A 14238-nucleotide genomic window follows, 5' to 3' on the forward strand; every position below is an offset into this window, starting at 1 on the left:
TGGAAGCCTCACCACACCAGAGATCAGGAAAACCAGAGCCACGTTAACGCGGATTCTTGTTTCTGGTTTTATCTGTTTGATGAGCATGTGATACAGCGGGTTGCATCTTTGGTCTTGTGGCTGGTGGCTGAGCTTTGAATCTTTGTGGTGGCGGCGAATTGTCCAATGTGTCTGTCGATATAACATCCCTGGCTATTATACGCCATCAATCAATTTGTGAGAAAAAGGGCTTGTCGGTCTTCCAACCAAGGCCACACGTTTTTCTTTCCTGAGGCGAGAGTGTTGCTTGAGCTGGTGGTCTAGACCTCCCACCGTCCAAATGAACCTGCTTCATTGCGTTTTAGCATTTCATGTTAATGTCAAGGACTTATGTTCTTAGACGGGCATCTCGACAGTGGACAAGACATTTATAAATAGACAATCCCGCGAGAGCAGAGACGTATCTCTCCTCTGGCTAGTAACCGACCTCCCTTTAACTTCCAGTGCCTTCAACTTTTTCTATACCACCTGCCCTGCCCTTGACCTCTCTCACTCTGTGGCAACTCAAACCCCTCTGAGACCAGCACAAAATGTCCGGACAGATCGAAAACATTCCCCTGCACACCCGCGAGCCCGGCGACGAAATCACCGAGGCTGACCTGGCCAAGCTGGTGGAGGCCACTGACCCTCTTACCTCTGCTGCCGTTGCTGCTGCTGCGGCGGCGGCGGCACCTACCCAAGGAACTACTGTTACCTGTACGTGATGACCTTTTCCTGGCCCTGCCAAACGTGCATTGCGTTCATTGCCGGTGTCAGTTAACCTCGAAGACTTGTTCGTCGAATATGCGTACGATGAGGACGATGAGGATGGGGAGGACGAGGGCGAGGAGGACGAGGGCGAGGAGGACGAGGAGGACGATGATGGTGTTGATGAGATTTACTACAACGAGGCTATGGATGGCTGGCTCGGTCCTTGGTGGGTGAGTGTCTAGGTAGGGTGTAAGAATGGGATCTCGATTTGCGCGTGGGGTAGAGATTGGTTCGATTCGATCGATGGGGTACTGATCGAGGGCTCCTCCGGTGTTGTCTTACGTGTTTTGCCCGTGGTGTGCGTGACATACTTTACATTGAATTCTGTTCTAGCTTGGGGTTCGGAAGAAAAGTCCACGCAGCGTTTCAGACTGTGTTGTTATGATATACCTAAGATCCGCATAAAGCAAAGAAAATCTTCATCTGTTTCGTTTGCCTAGCCTATCCAACGGTAAGATACGCAAGACTAGATAGTGGGATGTAGGATACAGCCGGGGAGTAGGGTTCAGTTCTTCCCCTTCCACGCATCAACCAGAAACTCCTTCATCTTGACCGGTTTGATCCCGGGGAATCGGGCATTCAGCCGCCCTTCCACGGGCAGATCGAAGACCCCCGCGATGGTGAGCCGACTGACCAGCACGGTCACCTCGTGGGCTTCCGCCTCGGTGTAGCCCTCTGGGACGGCAGGGACGGTGACCTGCCCTTGGTTGATCTTCTCGGGGCTGTCGTATACAACGGAGAATTTTCGACCTGGATGTGGAAAGTCTGGTTAGAATGGATCCTGGTCTCGTTCGCGTGCTTTCTGACGGTGTCTTCCGTTCCTTTTCCTCTTGCTTCACTTTTGGCCCCCGACCTTAACCCCCCCCCCCCTCTTTCTCTCCAGAACTTCTACAAAGGAAAGGGCAAAACAAACCTCTGATATCCTCCACCCACCCCACCAACTCATTATAAGTAACCACATCCCCCACCACAACACTGAACTCCGGCCACTCGCCCGCATCCACCTCCTCCAGCAACCGTACCACAAACCGCGCCATGTCGTACGTATACGTGATGCACAACCGGTCGTTCCCGTCGCCGGGGATCGCCGCCCGACCGTTCTGGACGTCAACCCCAAACACCCCCGGCTGCAGGTGCGTGCGCACGTGCGGCATCCCCCAGTAATCCATGAAGAAGCCGGGAATCACCCGGGTGAAGTTGAGGGACGGGGCCTCGTGGTGCAGCTTGTTGGCGGCTGCGAGCCAGTGTTTTATGCTGGGGTCGATTTCGAGGAGGCTTTTGATGTTTATCAGCATTGAGTGGGGGGGGGGGGGAGGGTAGGGTAGGAGATTACTCGGGCGTCTGGATGAAAGAGTACTCGCTTGGGAGGAAGCGGGTGACGGTGGGGGATTGCTCGGCGGCGTCGATGAGGTTCAGTTGCGCTTGGCTGGTGGCGTCGGTGGTGATGCCGATGGCCGAGATGATGGTTGTGATCCCCTCGGTGGTGAGGAGGTCCGTGAGGGCGGGGATGTCGTCGTAGTTGATTTGGAGGTGCTGGGTTCGGGAGGTGGGGGGGTCTTGTGGGGTCTGCATGAGGGTAAGCTTTGGGGACTGGGGGCCTGGGGGCCTGGGAATTTTGTATTTTGAGGCCGAGGACAAATTACGCACACTGCGGGTTAGGATGATGATCTTGTGGGTGGTTTCTTGGAGGAGGGTCTCGACGATCGTTCTGCCTACACCGCCGGTGCCGCCTGCTACTGCTATGACTGTCATTTTGGTTGGTGGGGGCTGGGTGTATGTTCTGGGGTGTATTGGGAGGATAGGTTTGAGGGTGATATATGCGTATGTGGAGGAGGCCGATGATGAATGGTTTGGATCCGGTGGCCCCGGGCCGCTGGAGATCGGGGATCCACTTGCCCCTGTCCGCGGTCGTGGCTTTGGTGTTGACCTTGCTGGTCGCTAGTGTACTGTATGTACCATGATTCGAGAGTCTAGGTTGTCGAAGCAGATATGCTTTGTACGAAGTGTTATGTTGATGTTGGCCATCAGCGCGGACTAGAATTACATGTCTGAAAGGGCAATCAGCGGGATCTCAAGCTGATCATCCGCCACGTGCAACGGTAAGTTCAATGGGCATAAGTGCGTCCTTTTTCAGTTTAATAAGCCACAATCAAGTCCTGACTTGGTATAAAGTCTCGTTGTCAATGCGTTCTTAAATCGGTATCATTTGCTACTTTCAGACATGCGCCAAAACACATGTTGTAGGAAGCAGGGTGATTTGGGTTCTTTTTTTTTTGCATCTGTGTTAATTCCCTAACCTAAGACCAAAGATTACATACTTGTTTCATCAATTCCTCGATGGTCTAACGGTCATGATTTCCGCTTGTCAATCCTGAACAGGAACAAGCGCGGGAGACCTGGGTTCGACTCCCAGTCGGGGAGATCTCTTTTTGCGTCACTCTTTTTGCGTCATGCTTTTACCACTCACGCTTCATCATCATCATGATCTTTGTTATCGTCTCTTGCCACGTGCGGTAGATTTTGGTCTGGAACTTAATTGATGTCCAGTAATTGAAATCCTGTACACAATCCAAGCTAGCATGGACAGCCTTCTTGGCTCATGTTGACTTGTATTTCGGTCTAAAGCTTTTTATGCACTACGCTCCAGTACTGGAAATCCCTCTCTCAATCACGCCATTGATAGCCCCACCCTTCGGTATCGAACTCCAGAACTATGCAATTGAAGGCCAAAGAACGGAGTCTAGTTCAACAGACACAATGTAAACAGCTCCCTTCTGTGGTGGGGTTCTCGTACCACAATTATGTAACGTCGGACCGGGACTGACCAGTACCTGCCTTAGTGAGTCACGAGCGAGGGGCACGTCATTAAATTTCATCTTATCCCTCCCCACGATCCAACCCCGACATCTCCAACAGCACCACCAATCCACAGAATCGCTGCCATCATGAGAAGAGAAGACATCACCTACATGGGTGCCGGCCCCGCCGCCCTCCCGACCGACGTTCTCACCACCGCCGCTGAGGCTTTGTTGAACTACCAAGACACTGGCTTGTGAGGCGCTCCGATCCCGGCGATCTTATCGCCAACCCGTGCAACCATTTTTTTCTCTGACAGCTCAATTCTATAGGGGTGTAGCAGAGCACAGCCACCGCAGCGAGCTGGCCTCGAATATCCTGAACACTGCCAAGGCTGACCTCGCCAACTTCCTCGACATCCCTTCCTCCTACGAGATCCTGTTCATGCAAGGTATTTGCGGCACTCCTTCGTCATTGCGGCTACGGCTCGGTCGTCTGACTCGTCCATTGCAGGTGGTGGCTCCGGCCAATTCTCCGCAGTCGTCTACAATATCGTATCCGTTTGGGTCGAGAAGCAAAGACAGAAGATCGTGAAGGAACACCCCGAGATCAGCGAGGAGGACGCGCTGAAGGAGGTTCTCAAGAAGGTCGAATCGGAATTGCGGTTGGACTACCTTGTGACTGGATCGTGAGTGTCCCGACCGATCAATTACGGCGCTGTTGGACTAATGGCCTGCGCAGATGGTCATTGAAAGCCAGCCAAGAAGCTGCCCGCCTCCTCGGACCCGAGTGTGTCAATGTCGTCAGTGACTCGAGAACGATCAACGATGGGAAGTTCGGCAAGATCGCGGACGAATCAACCTGGTCGTTGAGCCCCAAGGCTGCTATGGTGTACATGTGCGACAATGAGGTAGGCACCCGGTGCTCCGACCGTGGTTGAAGCCCTGCTAAAATGTGTGCTTTGTAGACTGTCGATGGTGTCGAATTCCCTGGCTTCCCCAAGGTGCTGGAGCCCAGGGGCACAGACAATGACCCCATTGTCATCGGTGACTTTTCGTCGAACATCCTCTCCAGACGGATTCCGGTCGAGGTAAGGATGACCTGAAATGTCGTTTTAGCATGCGCTAACTCGGAACAGAACTACTCCGTCATCTTCTTCGGAGCGTAAGGGCAGATCCATACCATCCCCTCAATTATGGTACTAACCCCCAAAAAGTCAGAAGAACCTCGGTACGCCTGGAGTTACTGGAGTGATCATCAAGAAGGACCTCCTGCCCCCGGTCTCTCCTCCCGCCTCTCCCGCTATCCTGCGCAAGCTCGGTCTGCCCATTGCGCCCACCATCCTCGACTACTCCGTCATCGCCAAGAACAACAGTCTCTACAACACTCTGCCCATTTTCGAGTATGCAACGTGAAGCTCTTTCAACTGTGCGTGGCTGATGTCATCTAGTGTCTACATCGCCGGTCAGGTGTTGAAGAAGCTCCTTGCCGAGTTCCCCAACAAGGTTGATGGACAGCAGGCCGTTGCCGAGAAGAAGGCGAACCTTATCTACCAGACTCTCGACGCATACCCTGAGGTCTACCGCGTTGTTCCGGACAAGAGCGTCCGCTCGCGGATGAATGTCTGCTTCCGTGTGACCAAGGTATGTCTACCGCAGAAACGAAGCTGCACGCGAAATGCACTAACCCGAGCAGGGTGGCAACGTCGACGAGTCGGAGAAGTCTTTCTTGAAGGGCGCTGTTGAGCGTGGCGTTACCGGTCTCAAGGGCCACAGAAGCGTCGGAGGTAAGTTTAGTTGTTGGTTGGCATCACTCATGATGGTGTTTAACGAGACATCTAGGTATCCGTGCCTCCAACTACAACGCGATCCCCGAGTCCGGCGTTGAGAAGCTTGTTGCCTACTTGAAGGAGTTCGCTGCCTAAGAGGTCGTTGAGAGATTAAAAGTGATATCTGCACATAAATAGCCATCATGTTTTGATGACTGGGCGTTTGGAGGCTAAAAGGCTAAAAGGCTATAAACAGAGACTGAGAATATATTCCCGAGCTCTTACCAGGTCTGGCTCAACAGTCAACTAATATAATCTCGTATTTCTCACGAAACGGACCACCCCGTACTATATGTCGTAAGACCAGAATCCAAAGAACATTAGAAGTAGCACTTCTTATCTGCTCCTTACCATGCCAGGGACGAAACTCGGCCCTGCGAACCTGTTCAAAACAGGCGGTGGCAGGCAGAATGGCTCGGATCTAAAAAGCGGGTGACTCCCGATGAACAACGGGCGAAACTGTTCTTTTCCTCACCGCCTTCTCGGGCTCGCTCTCGCGCACAACTTGGACTTAGTGACAAAGCAGGCAGAAAATACGAGCGTGTTCTCGCCTGAGGCAAAAAAAAATGATTAGTGAACAGTTGGGGCCGAGGCGGGATCCCACGAATCCCCATCCCGCCTCCCAACAAGACAACTTCGTTTTCTGCATAGCCAAGAGTTATGCGTGCATTAGCACAGGCCTTGGGGCGTCCCAGATTATATTACCCAACCGTTGACAATCTGACCGCGCCGATAGTCGCCCCGTTGGGTGGCATCCTTCTTGCTGACGATGCTGATGAATCCTCGCGCGTGGCAACCGGCTGATAGCATACAAACTTAAGTGTCCGTCTCTATAACAGCTCATCTGCGGCTTTTATATCTTTCGACAGAGTAGCATCCTGTCACCTAAGACATAAATACCCCCACCTATGATGCTATGGCGCATCTGAATTATGCCGCAACACAAGAAGGTGCATCGGAAACCGACGCCACTTTAGTGCCCTGGGAGACTATTCACGATCAGTTCTTTGGTTCTACCCACCCTGCGTCGGATTCCATGGCGTCACCACAGATCACCTCGCTGCTCTCAGCTTGTTCGTACCCGGTGCCCGAGTCTGCTGAATCGTTACCTGGGGACTCTACCCAGCCAATCTTATCCGGTGGCATCACGTCCGACCATGTCTTTGAGATCGATAGTACTTCAAGCACAATCGACAGCCAGCAGACGCATGCAGATCATGTTGTAGCAGAGCATCCCAAGCGCCAACGCGCCGAGGTTGAGAAGCCTGCATCGGGGGCAAGTACGACTGCTAAACGAGGTCGGCCTCGAAAAGTACTCGATGAATCCTTGGCGGAAGACCCTGAAGAGGTATGTCTTTGTTATCATTATCGCCTGACCCGACATGCAGCTGCTTAAATATTGCTCAGAGGCGACGGCGGCAGATTCGCCTTGCGCAGCGCGCCTATCGCTCGCGGAAGGAAGCGAACATGTCTTCCCTTAAGAGTCGCATCGGAGAATTAGAGTCCGTGGTCGAGCAGATGAGCTCTGCTGTACTTTCGCTCAGCGACCAGCTCGTTCAGTCCGGGGCTTTAGAGTCGAACCCTCATCTGGCCGAGCATCTGCACCATACCGTGCAGACGTGTCTTAATCTGGCAAAAGATGCCAACAAGGACGGAGCAGACTCGACAGCCCTGGTGCCCTCGTCGGCATCCTCGAAAACTAGTTCTGCCCAGTCCTCTGCTCCGGGGAATGGGTTTCAGTTCTCGGTGCCTATTGACTTCGGGAAGACCTATCCTCCTGTTCTACCCATCTTCCAATCTGGAAAGCAGATGACGCCATTCAGGCCGGCTCTCAGGCCTCCTCCCCAGCAGCTGGTGCTGCCGGATATCCAGGAGATGGAGCTGTCTGTATTCATGAGTCGATTGCACATGTCGTGCATCTACCACGGCTGTCTTGCCTTATGCGACGACAACATCAGCACGGAGCGCATAATGAGACACTTCTGCTTGCCTCTCACCATCGTAGACCGTAAGACCCTAACGGGCCTGTTCTATGCTGCGCTTAACACGAAAGATGGAAAGAAACGCTACGAAGACTGGAAGGACATCCCTTTCTTCAGCCTGGGTGGAGCAGGCACCCATTACCCGTGGACTGCCGCGAAGGCTGGATTGGCGAGTTACCTACATCGGCCTGGTGTTCGATGGGTGGTCTTGCCGGAGCCTCTGCTAGAGTTCCCACCGCATCTACAGAAAGTTCTCGCGGGCGATTGGTTCGACATGGGTGACTTGGAGGGCTATCTTCGTGAACAGGGCGTTCGCCTGTTTGCACATGCTCCGCCGGAAGTCGAGAAGGATTCCTGTCAGCCTGCTCCGGCGGTGAACGCGAAGCGGTTAATCAAAAGTATGTGCTTCGAGAGTTGACCATCGTGTTGAATCATCTGCTAACGCGATCTAGTTTTGTCGGGGTGTGGCATTTGCCTTGGATGGACACCCGGCTTCCGTCGTCGCGATGTGGAAAAGGCTCTCCGAGAGTGTACTGGGGGCTGAGGCATGGACTAGGTGTACTTACTTCGAAGTTAAGGCAGGCGGTGGCCTTCGTTTCGACGAGCAGACCGGTTTCGCATTCTCCATGCATGTGATGTGACACGGGAGGGAAACTCAGCTCATTTACTGTAACAGGGCCCTCTCCCGGCACGCCTGCCTGAGGTCGGATCTTTCCTGCGAAGGTGATCGACTTCTTAGTAAAGACCGCCTTGCAATAACTCATGCGATGTCAGGAATATGAGGAGCGTGTGGTCGTTAAGAGCCGTCGGCAACAAGTGCATCCTATGTGTCTGGGAAAAATGAGCACTTGTCTCAAAGCCACGGTCGGCGACCGACATCAATAAGGAAGGTTCTTCCGGGGATTAGGAATCGTCGCGTGGCTCTAAGCCCGACATGCGAATGACATACCGCCGCTACCATGCGTCGGTTGTGTTCGACCTTGAATTCCATCGAACGTCCTAGAATGGTGTTCGTGGCAACTCTACGATGGTGGATGGAATAGGTCGGATTCCACCATTTTAGCGAGGGTCTACGAAGTATCTGACAACCAGTCACACCCTGCGGATCACAGGGTCTTCTATGGAGGCTTTCTCAATTTGTGGCCAACCGTACAAAAGCCCGCAACATGCCCCATTCTTGGTCCGGACATGACCGAATCGATAGACCAGGCATTGACCGAGTCATGCAGGTCGCCAGGGACCTGAATAGCGATTCCGATCCCACAAAGTGTACAATTAGAGCGAGCAAAGTCCCTAGGTCGACCAATTCTACCCATAGCACGAGCCAGGGGTTCTCTTGGCTGAGCTGTACCTGAAATCGAGCAGTCAAGTCATGACTGTTCCCCAAAGTCAACAGTAGCGACTAGCGAGGGGGATACGAGAATCTGAGACTAGCGCGGATCAGGGTTCAATCTGGAAGACTACCGGAGTAAACTGGCGAGCACGGAGATTTTCAACCCTGCATGTCAGATTTTAGGCCTCTGTCAAGATAGGATTATCATGTGTCATGACACTCATGTGAGATATGGGAGCAAAGCCAAGAGAATATGACAGGCGTTGTCAGTACTGCGTGGAGGGGGAAGCAGTCCCCATAGCTAGATGCATCACAGGTCTGTCTTTGTCCCGCCAGCACAGTCGGCTGAAAACCTCTGTGGTCGCTAGAAATAGTACTACTACTGCTGATAAGTTACGGCTCTTTGGGCCGAGGGACCCATAGCACCACAGGACCACATGTCCAGGACCGTAAGGCCGTCTCCATCGGATTGGCTTGGCTTTTCTCAGCCCATGGGCAGAACACCTGCTTTCTGGGTAGCTCAGGGGGAAGCTCGGGACAAAAAAAGTAGACTTCTGTTCGTGCTGGGGACGGAGATTTGGTTCAGGGAAAGTGGTTTGTCAGTGATAAGGAATGATGATAAGAGTTGAGACTGGAGTAGAAAAATTGAATGACCTTAGGAGTTGGAACTAAGGCCCAATTTCATGGGATAGATGAGCATAGGAAATCTACATGAGGTGATCGACTCCTGGAGGGAGATGGGAGGGGCGGTCAGCCACGCGTCGGCGCGGTTGAGCCACAGCAACGCGGGAGAATTTCCCCCACCCCCACCCCAGCCACAGTTGACGCTTTCTCGAGGCATCAACCAGGCAGCCAGGCAGCCAGGCACCAGTTGAATCGTGCCGCGGATACGCGTTTCTGACATTCTTTCTTCCGCAACAACCTCAGTTACTGGAATGGCATCTCCAGTCGCCTTCGTTTCTTCATCGATTATCCATTCATTCAGTGCAGAGGATTGCGCAGATGATTGCTGAAGGAAAGGTAATTCTCATACACGGTTCCAGTTCTCTTTGATGCTATTCTTGTCTCTATTCTCTCCTCCACTTGGTCTCAAAGAAACAACGGCGTCGTCCGTGTTGCTCCACCCTCTCCGTGTCTAGAACTCTGGACTCTGGACGGACTCAACCCCGACGCGGGAATGGAGCATAGGAGCATAGTCTATCTATCTAGTCGACGGTCAACCTGATAATCCCCGCCCGCCATTAAGATTTGGTCCTCGCACGATGCCTTCTGCTTCTGCCTCGGACTGGTGCCCCGGATCGGCAATTCTGCCCGCGACGCTGCTGGACCGGTCGAGAATGTGAACGGGCTGATGGTTGCCCCCCAAGCACACCATCGTCTATCTCCCTCCCGCTCCGCAGCGCAGCAACAACAACACTGCTCAATTGCGATCGGTCAAAGATGCAATACAATCAATAGATCAACAATCCTGGTTCATTCTACATATCGACTTGTCCGTTGCATGCAGAACTCGACCAGCTAGCAGCGCAATCACACCCAAGACAGTCTCCTGTTTCATCTTCCCCCTCGGGCAGTCTCGTCGCGTTTCAGGTTTCCACCACCACGTCTCTGCTCTGTTGTTCGATCCACCCGACATGCCGAGCCCAAGAATGAAAGGAAAACTAAACTCATGCAGCTCCGCTTGCTGATTCGTTCCGTGCCTGGAAAGCCCGCTACCTAGTAGTAGTAACGCGGCACGAACCACCCTTTCTCCCCCTCTCCAATGGCCGTGTTCCGTTGACGCTCGGTGAATGGGCCCAGCCGACAATGACTAGCCGTTTCGCTATGGCCGGCGACAACCATGCTGGTCCGCAGCCACTCAACATTGGAGCTCTGGCTAGGCAGGGTGTGTGTTATGGTTCTATTTAGGATTTTACTATCCTATTATATTATTGACCGACCTGCCCCCAGCCGTGAGCCGGGTTTCGCATACTTCCTTTTCTCTTGGTTCGATGTACATTCCCTTCCTTTCCTCTCTCTCCCTTTCCGATTGTTCATAATTCCCATACATTCTTTTGTTTCCTTTCGCTGCAGATTGATTTCTGCGCCTCGATCTCTCGTTCTCATTCCACGTCATCGGCCTTGAAGGCTGTTGTCTATCATTCCTTACCACCCTTACCGACGCCAATCGTTGCGGGAAAGCCTCTTCCGCGATCTCATCTTCTACCTATCCCTCAGGGCCTAGTTTCTTCAACATTTGCATCGCCCTCGCTCGCTTGACCTCACTCCAGTGACGATGCCTTCTTCATTCACGCTTCTCAGCTTGAGCTCACTCGCTCTTATCTCGCCTGCCCTTGCCTCCAGCTACAACCTCGTTCAAACCTGGCAAGGCGAAGGTTTCCTCGAATACTTCGACTTCTACACCGGCGCGGACCCCACGAACGGCTTTGTCACCTACACTAACCAAAGCTATGCCGAGAGTTCCGGACTAGTCAAGGTCAACAACAATGGCTCCTTCTACATGGGTGTTGACCACACAACAAAGCTAAGCACCACCGGACCCGGTCGTGAGTCGGTCCGCATCGAGAGCAAGAAGTACTATGACCACGGACTTTTCATTATTGATCTTGCACACATGCCCGGGAGCGTATGCGGTACCTGGCCTGCTTTCTGGTCGACCGGTGCCAATTGGCCAGCCGATGGTGAGATTGATATCATCGAGGCTGTCAACCTGAACACGGCCAGCGAGATTGTCCTTCACACTAGCGGCACCTGCGATGTCTCCGCCCAAAGTGATATGACTGGTACCCTGACCGCCACGCACTGTGGTGAGGATGCTGGAACCACGGGTTGTGTCGTCCAGAGCTCAGAGGGTTCTTCAGGCACCCCCTTTAACGAGCAAGGTGGTGGTGTGTATGCTATGGAGTGGCAGGAGGACTACATCAAGTTCTGGTACTTTGCTCGTGACTCAATTCCCACGTCGATTACTGCTGGCACCCCCGATATCTCTGCCTTCGGCACTCCCATGGGCCACTTGCAGGGCTCTTGCAACTTCGCCGAACACTTCAAATCTCAGAAGTTCATCTTCGACACTACCTTCTGCGGTGACTGGGCCGGTGGTGTTTTCCTCTCGTCCGGCTGCCCTATCAGCGACAAGACCAGTGCTACCAAGAGCTGTGTTGCCTATGTTGCCGAGAACCCTTCTGCTTTTGAGGAGTCTTTCTGGGAGATCAACTACATCAAGATCTTTCAGACTGGTAACTCGACTGCCTCTGCCTCTGTCTCTGCTTCTGTCGCTGCCAGCAGTGCCACTTCTGTTGCTCAGTCTGTCTCTACCGCCAGCGAGACCGAGTCTGTCGCCTCTGCTACTGTTGCCACGACTTCTGTTGCTAATGCTGCTACCAACGCTGCTGCTACCGCTGCTTCTGCCAGTTCTGCTGCCACCGATGCTGCTGCCACCGCTTCTTTTGCTACTAACGGTGCTGCTACCAATGCTGCCGCCACATCTGCCGCCACCACCGTTGCTCCCGCTGCCGCCGCCGAGTCCGCCTCTGCCGATTCCGAATCCACTTCTCAGGTCGCCACTGTCGGTGTTATCTCCGTTGCCGGTGAAAACTCGAGCTCCGTGTCCAGATCCACTCGCTATGTGACCGTCACTGCTACTGCCACTGTCTGCTCTGCAGAGAGGACTGGTGCTGCTGGTCTTACCGGCGGAAGCGCTTCCTCTGGGTCTAACGCCAGCGGGGCCGGTTCTTCTCCTGCTGCCTCCTCGACCATTGTCAGCGGTGCTAGCGCTCAGGCCAACGGCTCTGGGGCTGGCTCTGATTCTGACTCCACTGGCTCTACTGGCTCTACTGGCTCTACTGGCTCTACTGGCTCTACTGGCTCTACTGGCTCTACTGGCTCTACTGGCTCTACTGGCTCTACTGGCTCAACCGGCTCTACTGGCTCAACCGGCTCTACCAGCTCTACCGGCTCGACCGGATCTACTACCGGCTCCTCTACCGACGCTTCTGCATCTGAAGAGTCGCGCACTGGTTCTTCCGACAACACCCCTTCCACTGGTGGTTCGTCTACTCAGTCTAGCACCGGCTCGTCTCCTTCTTCTACTGTCAGCGGTGCTAGTGCAGAGTCCAACGGTAGCCAGGGTACATCTACTGGCTCCTCTGGCAACACTGGCAGCTCTTCCAACGGCTCCACTGGGTCGACCGGCTCAACTGGTAGCTCTTCTGGAAACACCTCCGCTGGCACTTCCTCCACTGGCAGCTCTTCCGAGTCTAGCACTGGTTCTACCGGGTCTACTGGCTCCACTGGCTCCGGCTCCACTGGTTCTACTGCTGGCGCAAGTGCTGAGGCCAACGGCAGCTCGGGTAGCTCCGCTGGTTCCACTGCCTCTGGAGCAAGTGTCGAAGCCAACGGCAGCTCAAGCAGCTCTGTTTCTGGTTCCGGCTCGGCCTCTGCCCCAAGCGGTGCCAGTGCTGAAGCCAATGGCAGCTCTGGTGTCTCCGCATCTGCGGCTGCATCTGCCAATGGCTCTACTGTGAGCGGTGCCAGCGCCGAAGCCAACGGCCAGGGTAGCTCTGCTTCCTCCAGTGGAAGCCACGGATCCGGCTCTTCTGGCGTTATCCCGTCCGGTGCTGATGCCGTCGGCTTCGGCGCCTCCAGCTCTGCCGTGCCTTCGTTCTCCGTCGCTCCCTCGTCTAGCAGACTTGCCGCCCCTGGCGTTCCCACGAGTGCTCCTACCTTGTCTAGCAGCACCTCTGGAACCTCCAGCTCGGGCTCCAGCTCGGGATCTGGCTCCAGCTCCAGCTCGGGCTCCTCGTCTGCCACTACTCCTGCCGCCGCCCTCTTCACCGGTGGTGCTAGTAAGATGTCCCTCGGTGCGTCCGGCATCGTTGGCGCTCTCGCCATGATTTTGCTGGTTTAGAGCCACTGATATAATTGTTTAAATGTTTTTTGTTGCCATATATCCCATGGAAGTTATCTTCCCTTCATCGTGGAATCATGTATTATAACTTTGTCCACTTGCTGGTGCTGGCATGTTGATGGCTGTTGCTACAATACTGCTGGCTTCAACTTTGTTATTTGCCAGATCTAGATAGATTAAATAGTTGAATCAATTGAGTCCGAAAGATTGTTTAGAATAGTTCAGAAGTGATAGTGTAGACAATGAGGTTCACAGAAACGCAGTATAGCCACAAGGCAAACCATCAGTTGACCCAAAACACGGAAGTATTAGCTGTCGTATCAGAAACCTGTCAGGAAAATCAATGACCAGCTTGTTTCATCAGCAGTCCGATTCCACATAACCACAATGCCATTTCGAAGGAAGTATCGACCGAGTGCAGCCTCGACACGAGAGCCAGGGGCCAATGCAGTGCTTGTCCACACCGTATCCCTGACTCTTCTCTCTCCAACCCATCCGGAAGCAAAACGAACCGAGAAGGCGCCATTCAAAACAATAGTCACTGTAACCAGTCCAGTTCAGTCCCATCCAGTCCAGTCTCCGACCCCGCCTCCACATCCCTTGG

The 14238-nt window shown here is 53.7% G+C and overlaps 5 protein-coding genes and 1 non-coding gene across 6 annotated transcripts; 5 read left to right on the forward strand and 1 right to left on the reverse strand.

The window, feature by feature from the left end:
• Positions 1-569: 569 nt before the first annotated feature.
• BO95DRAFT_429259 (uncharacterized protein) lies at positions 570-971 on the forward strand (the record flags this gene model as incomplete). Its single annotated transcript, XM_025584885.1, has 2 exons — positions 570-735; positions 796-971. The coding sequence occupies 2 exons, from the start codon at positions 570-572 to the stop codon at positions 969-971; spliced, it is 342 nt and encodes a 113-aa protein (XP_025445180.1).
• A 237-nt stretch (positions 972-1208) lies between these two features.
• BO95DRAFT_383394 (uncharacterized protein) lies at positions 1209-2810 on the reverse strand. The gene is made up of 4 exons (XM_025583419.1): positions 2437-2810; positions 2123-2355; positions 1703-2064; positions 1209-1539 (listed from the first exon to the last, which is right to left on the reverse strand). Exons 1-4 carry the CDS (start codon positions 2539-2541, stop codon positions 1295-1297), a joined length of 945 nt encoding a protein of 314 aa, XP_025445181.1. The 5' UTR covers positions 2542-2810; the 3' UTR covers positions 1209-1294.
• A 310-nt stretch (positions 2811-3120) lies between these two features.
• On the forward strand, positions 3121-3210 carry BO95DRAFT_t74. Its single transcript has one exon. It is a non-coding gene; the product is annotated as a tRNA-Asp (tRNA).
• A 473-nt stretch (positions 3211-3683) lies between these two features.
• On the forward strand, positions 3684-5553 carry BO95DRAFT_440152 (O-phospho-L-serine:2-oxoglutarate transaminase). Its single transcript, XM_025585891.1, has 10 exons — positions 3684-3841; positions 3918-4036; positions 4099-4273; positions 4327-4495; positions 4553-4675; positions 4724-4749; positions 4802-4987; positions 5036-5228; positions 5281-5371; positions 5427-5553. The coding sequence occupies exons 1-10, from the start codon at positions 3735-3737 to the stop codon at positions 5507-5509; spliced, it is 1272 nt and encodes a 423-aa protein (XP_025445182.1). The 5' UTR covers positions 3684-3734; the 3' UTR covers positions 5510-5553.
• A 776-nt stretch (positions 5554-6329) lies between these two features.
• Positions 6330-7939, forward strand: BO95DRAFT_460916 (uncharacterized protein; the record flags this gene model as incomplete). The annotated part of the gene is made up of 3 exons (XM_025588777.1): positions 6330-6761; positions 6821-7793; positions 7848-7939. 3 exons carry the CDS (start codon positions 6330-6332, stop codon positions 7937-7939), a joined length of 1497 nt encoding a protein of 498 aa, XP_025445183.1.
• Positions 7940-11003: 3064 nt separating this feature from the next.
• eng2 (putative GPI anchored endo-1,3(4)-beta-glucanase) lies at positions 11004-11960 on the forward strand (the record flags this gene model as incomplete). The annotated part of the gene is made up of 1 exon (XM_025582289.1): positions 11004-11960. A coding segment is annotated over one exon (957 nt), but the record flags the coding sequence as incomplete, so codon positions are not given.
• Between the last annotated feature and the right edge of the window lie 2278 nt (positions 11961-14238).

Source organism: Aspergillus brunneoviolaceus, assembly GCF_003184695.1.
Source record: "Aspergillus brunneoviolaceus CBS 621.78 unplaced genomic scaffold BO95scaffold_13, whole genome shotgun sequence".
Taxonomy (NCBI): Eukaryota; Fungi; Ascomycota; class Eurotiomycetes; order Eurotiales; family Aspergillaceae; genus Aspergillus; species Aspergillus brunneoviolaceus.

Coding starts and splice junctions, on each gene's coding strand:
- BO95DRAFT_440152 (XM_025585891.1), top strand. CDS start 3,735: ATGAGAAGAGAAGACATCACCTACATGGGTGCCGGCCCCGCCGCCCTC. Junction 4,496..4,552: donor TGTACATGTGCGACAATGAG/GTAGGCACCCGG, acceptor TGTGCTTTGTAG/ACTGTCGATGGTGTCGAATT. Junction 5,229..5,280: donor TCTGCTTCCGTGTGACCAAG/GTATGTCTACCG, acceptor TAACCCGAGCAG/GGTGGCAACGTCGACGAGTC.
- BO95DRAFT_383394 (XM_025583419.1), bottom strand. CDS start 2,541: ATGACAGTCATAGCAGTAGCAGGCGGCACCGGCGGTGTAGGCAGAACG. Junction 2,065..2,122: donor TCTTTCATCCAGACGCCCGA/GTAATCTCCTAC, acceptor AAACATCAAAAG/CCTCCTCGAAATCGACCCCA. Junction 1,540..1,702: donor GTGGGTGGAGGATATCAGAG/GTTTGTTTTGCC, acceptor TTCCACATCCAG/GTCGAAAATTCTCCGTTGTA.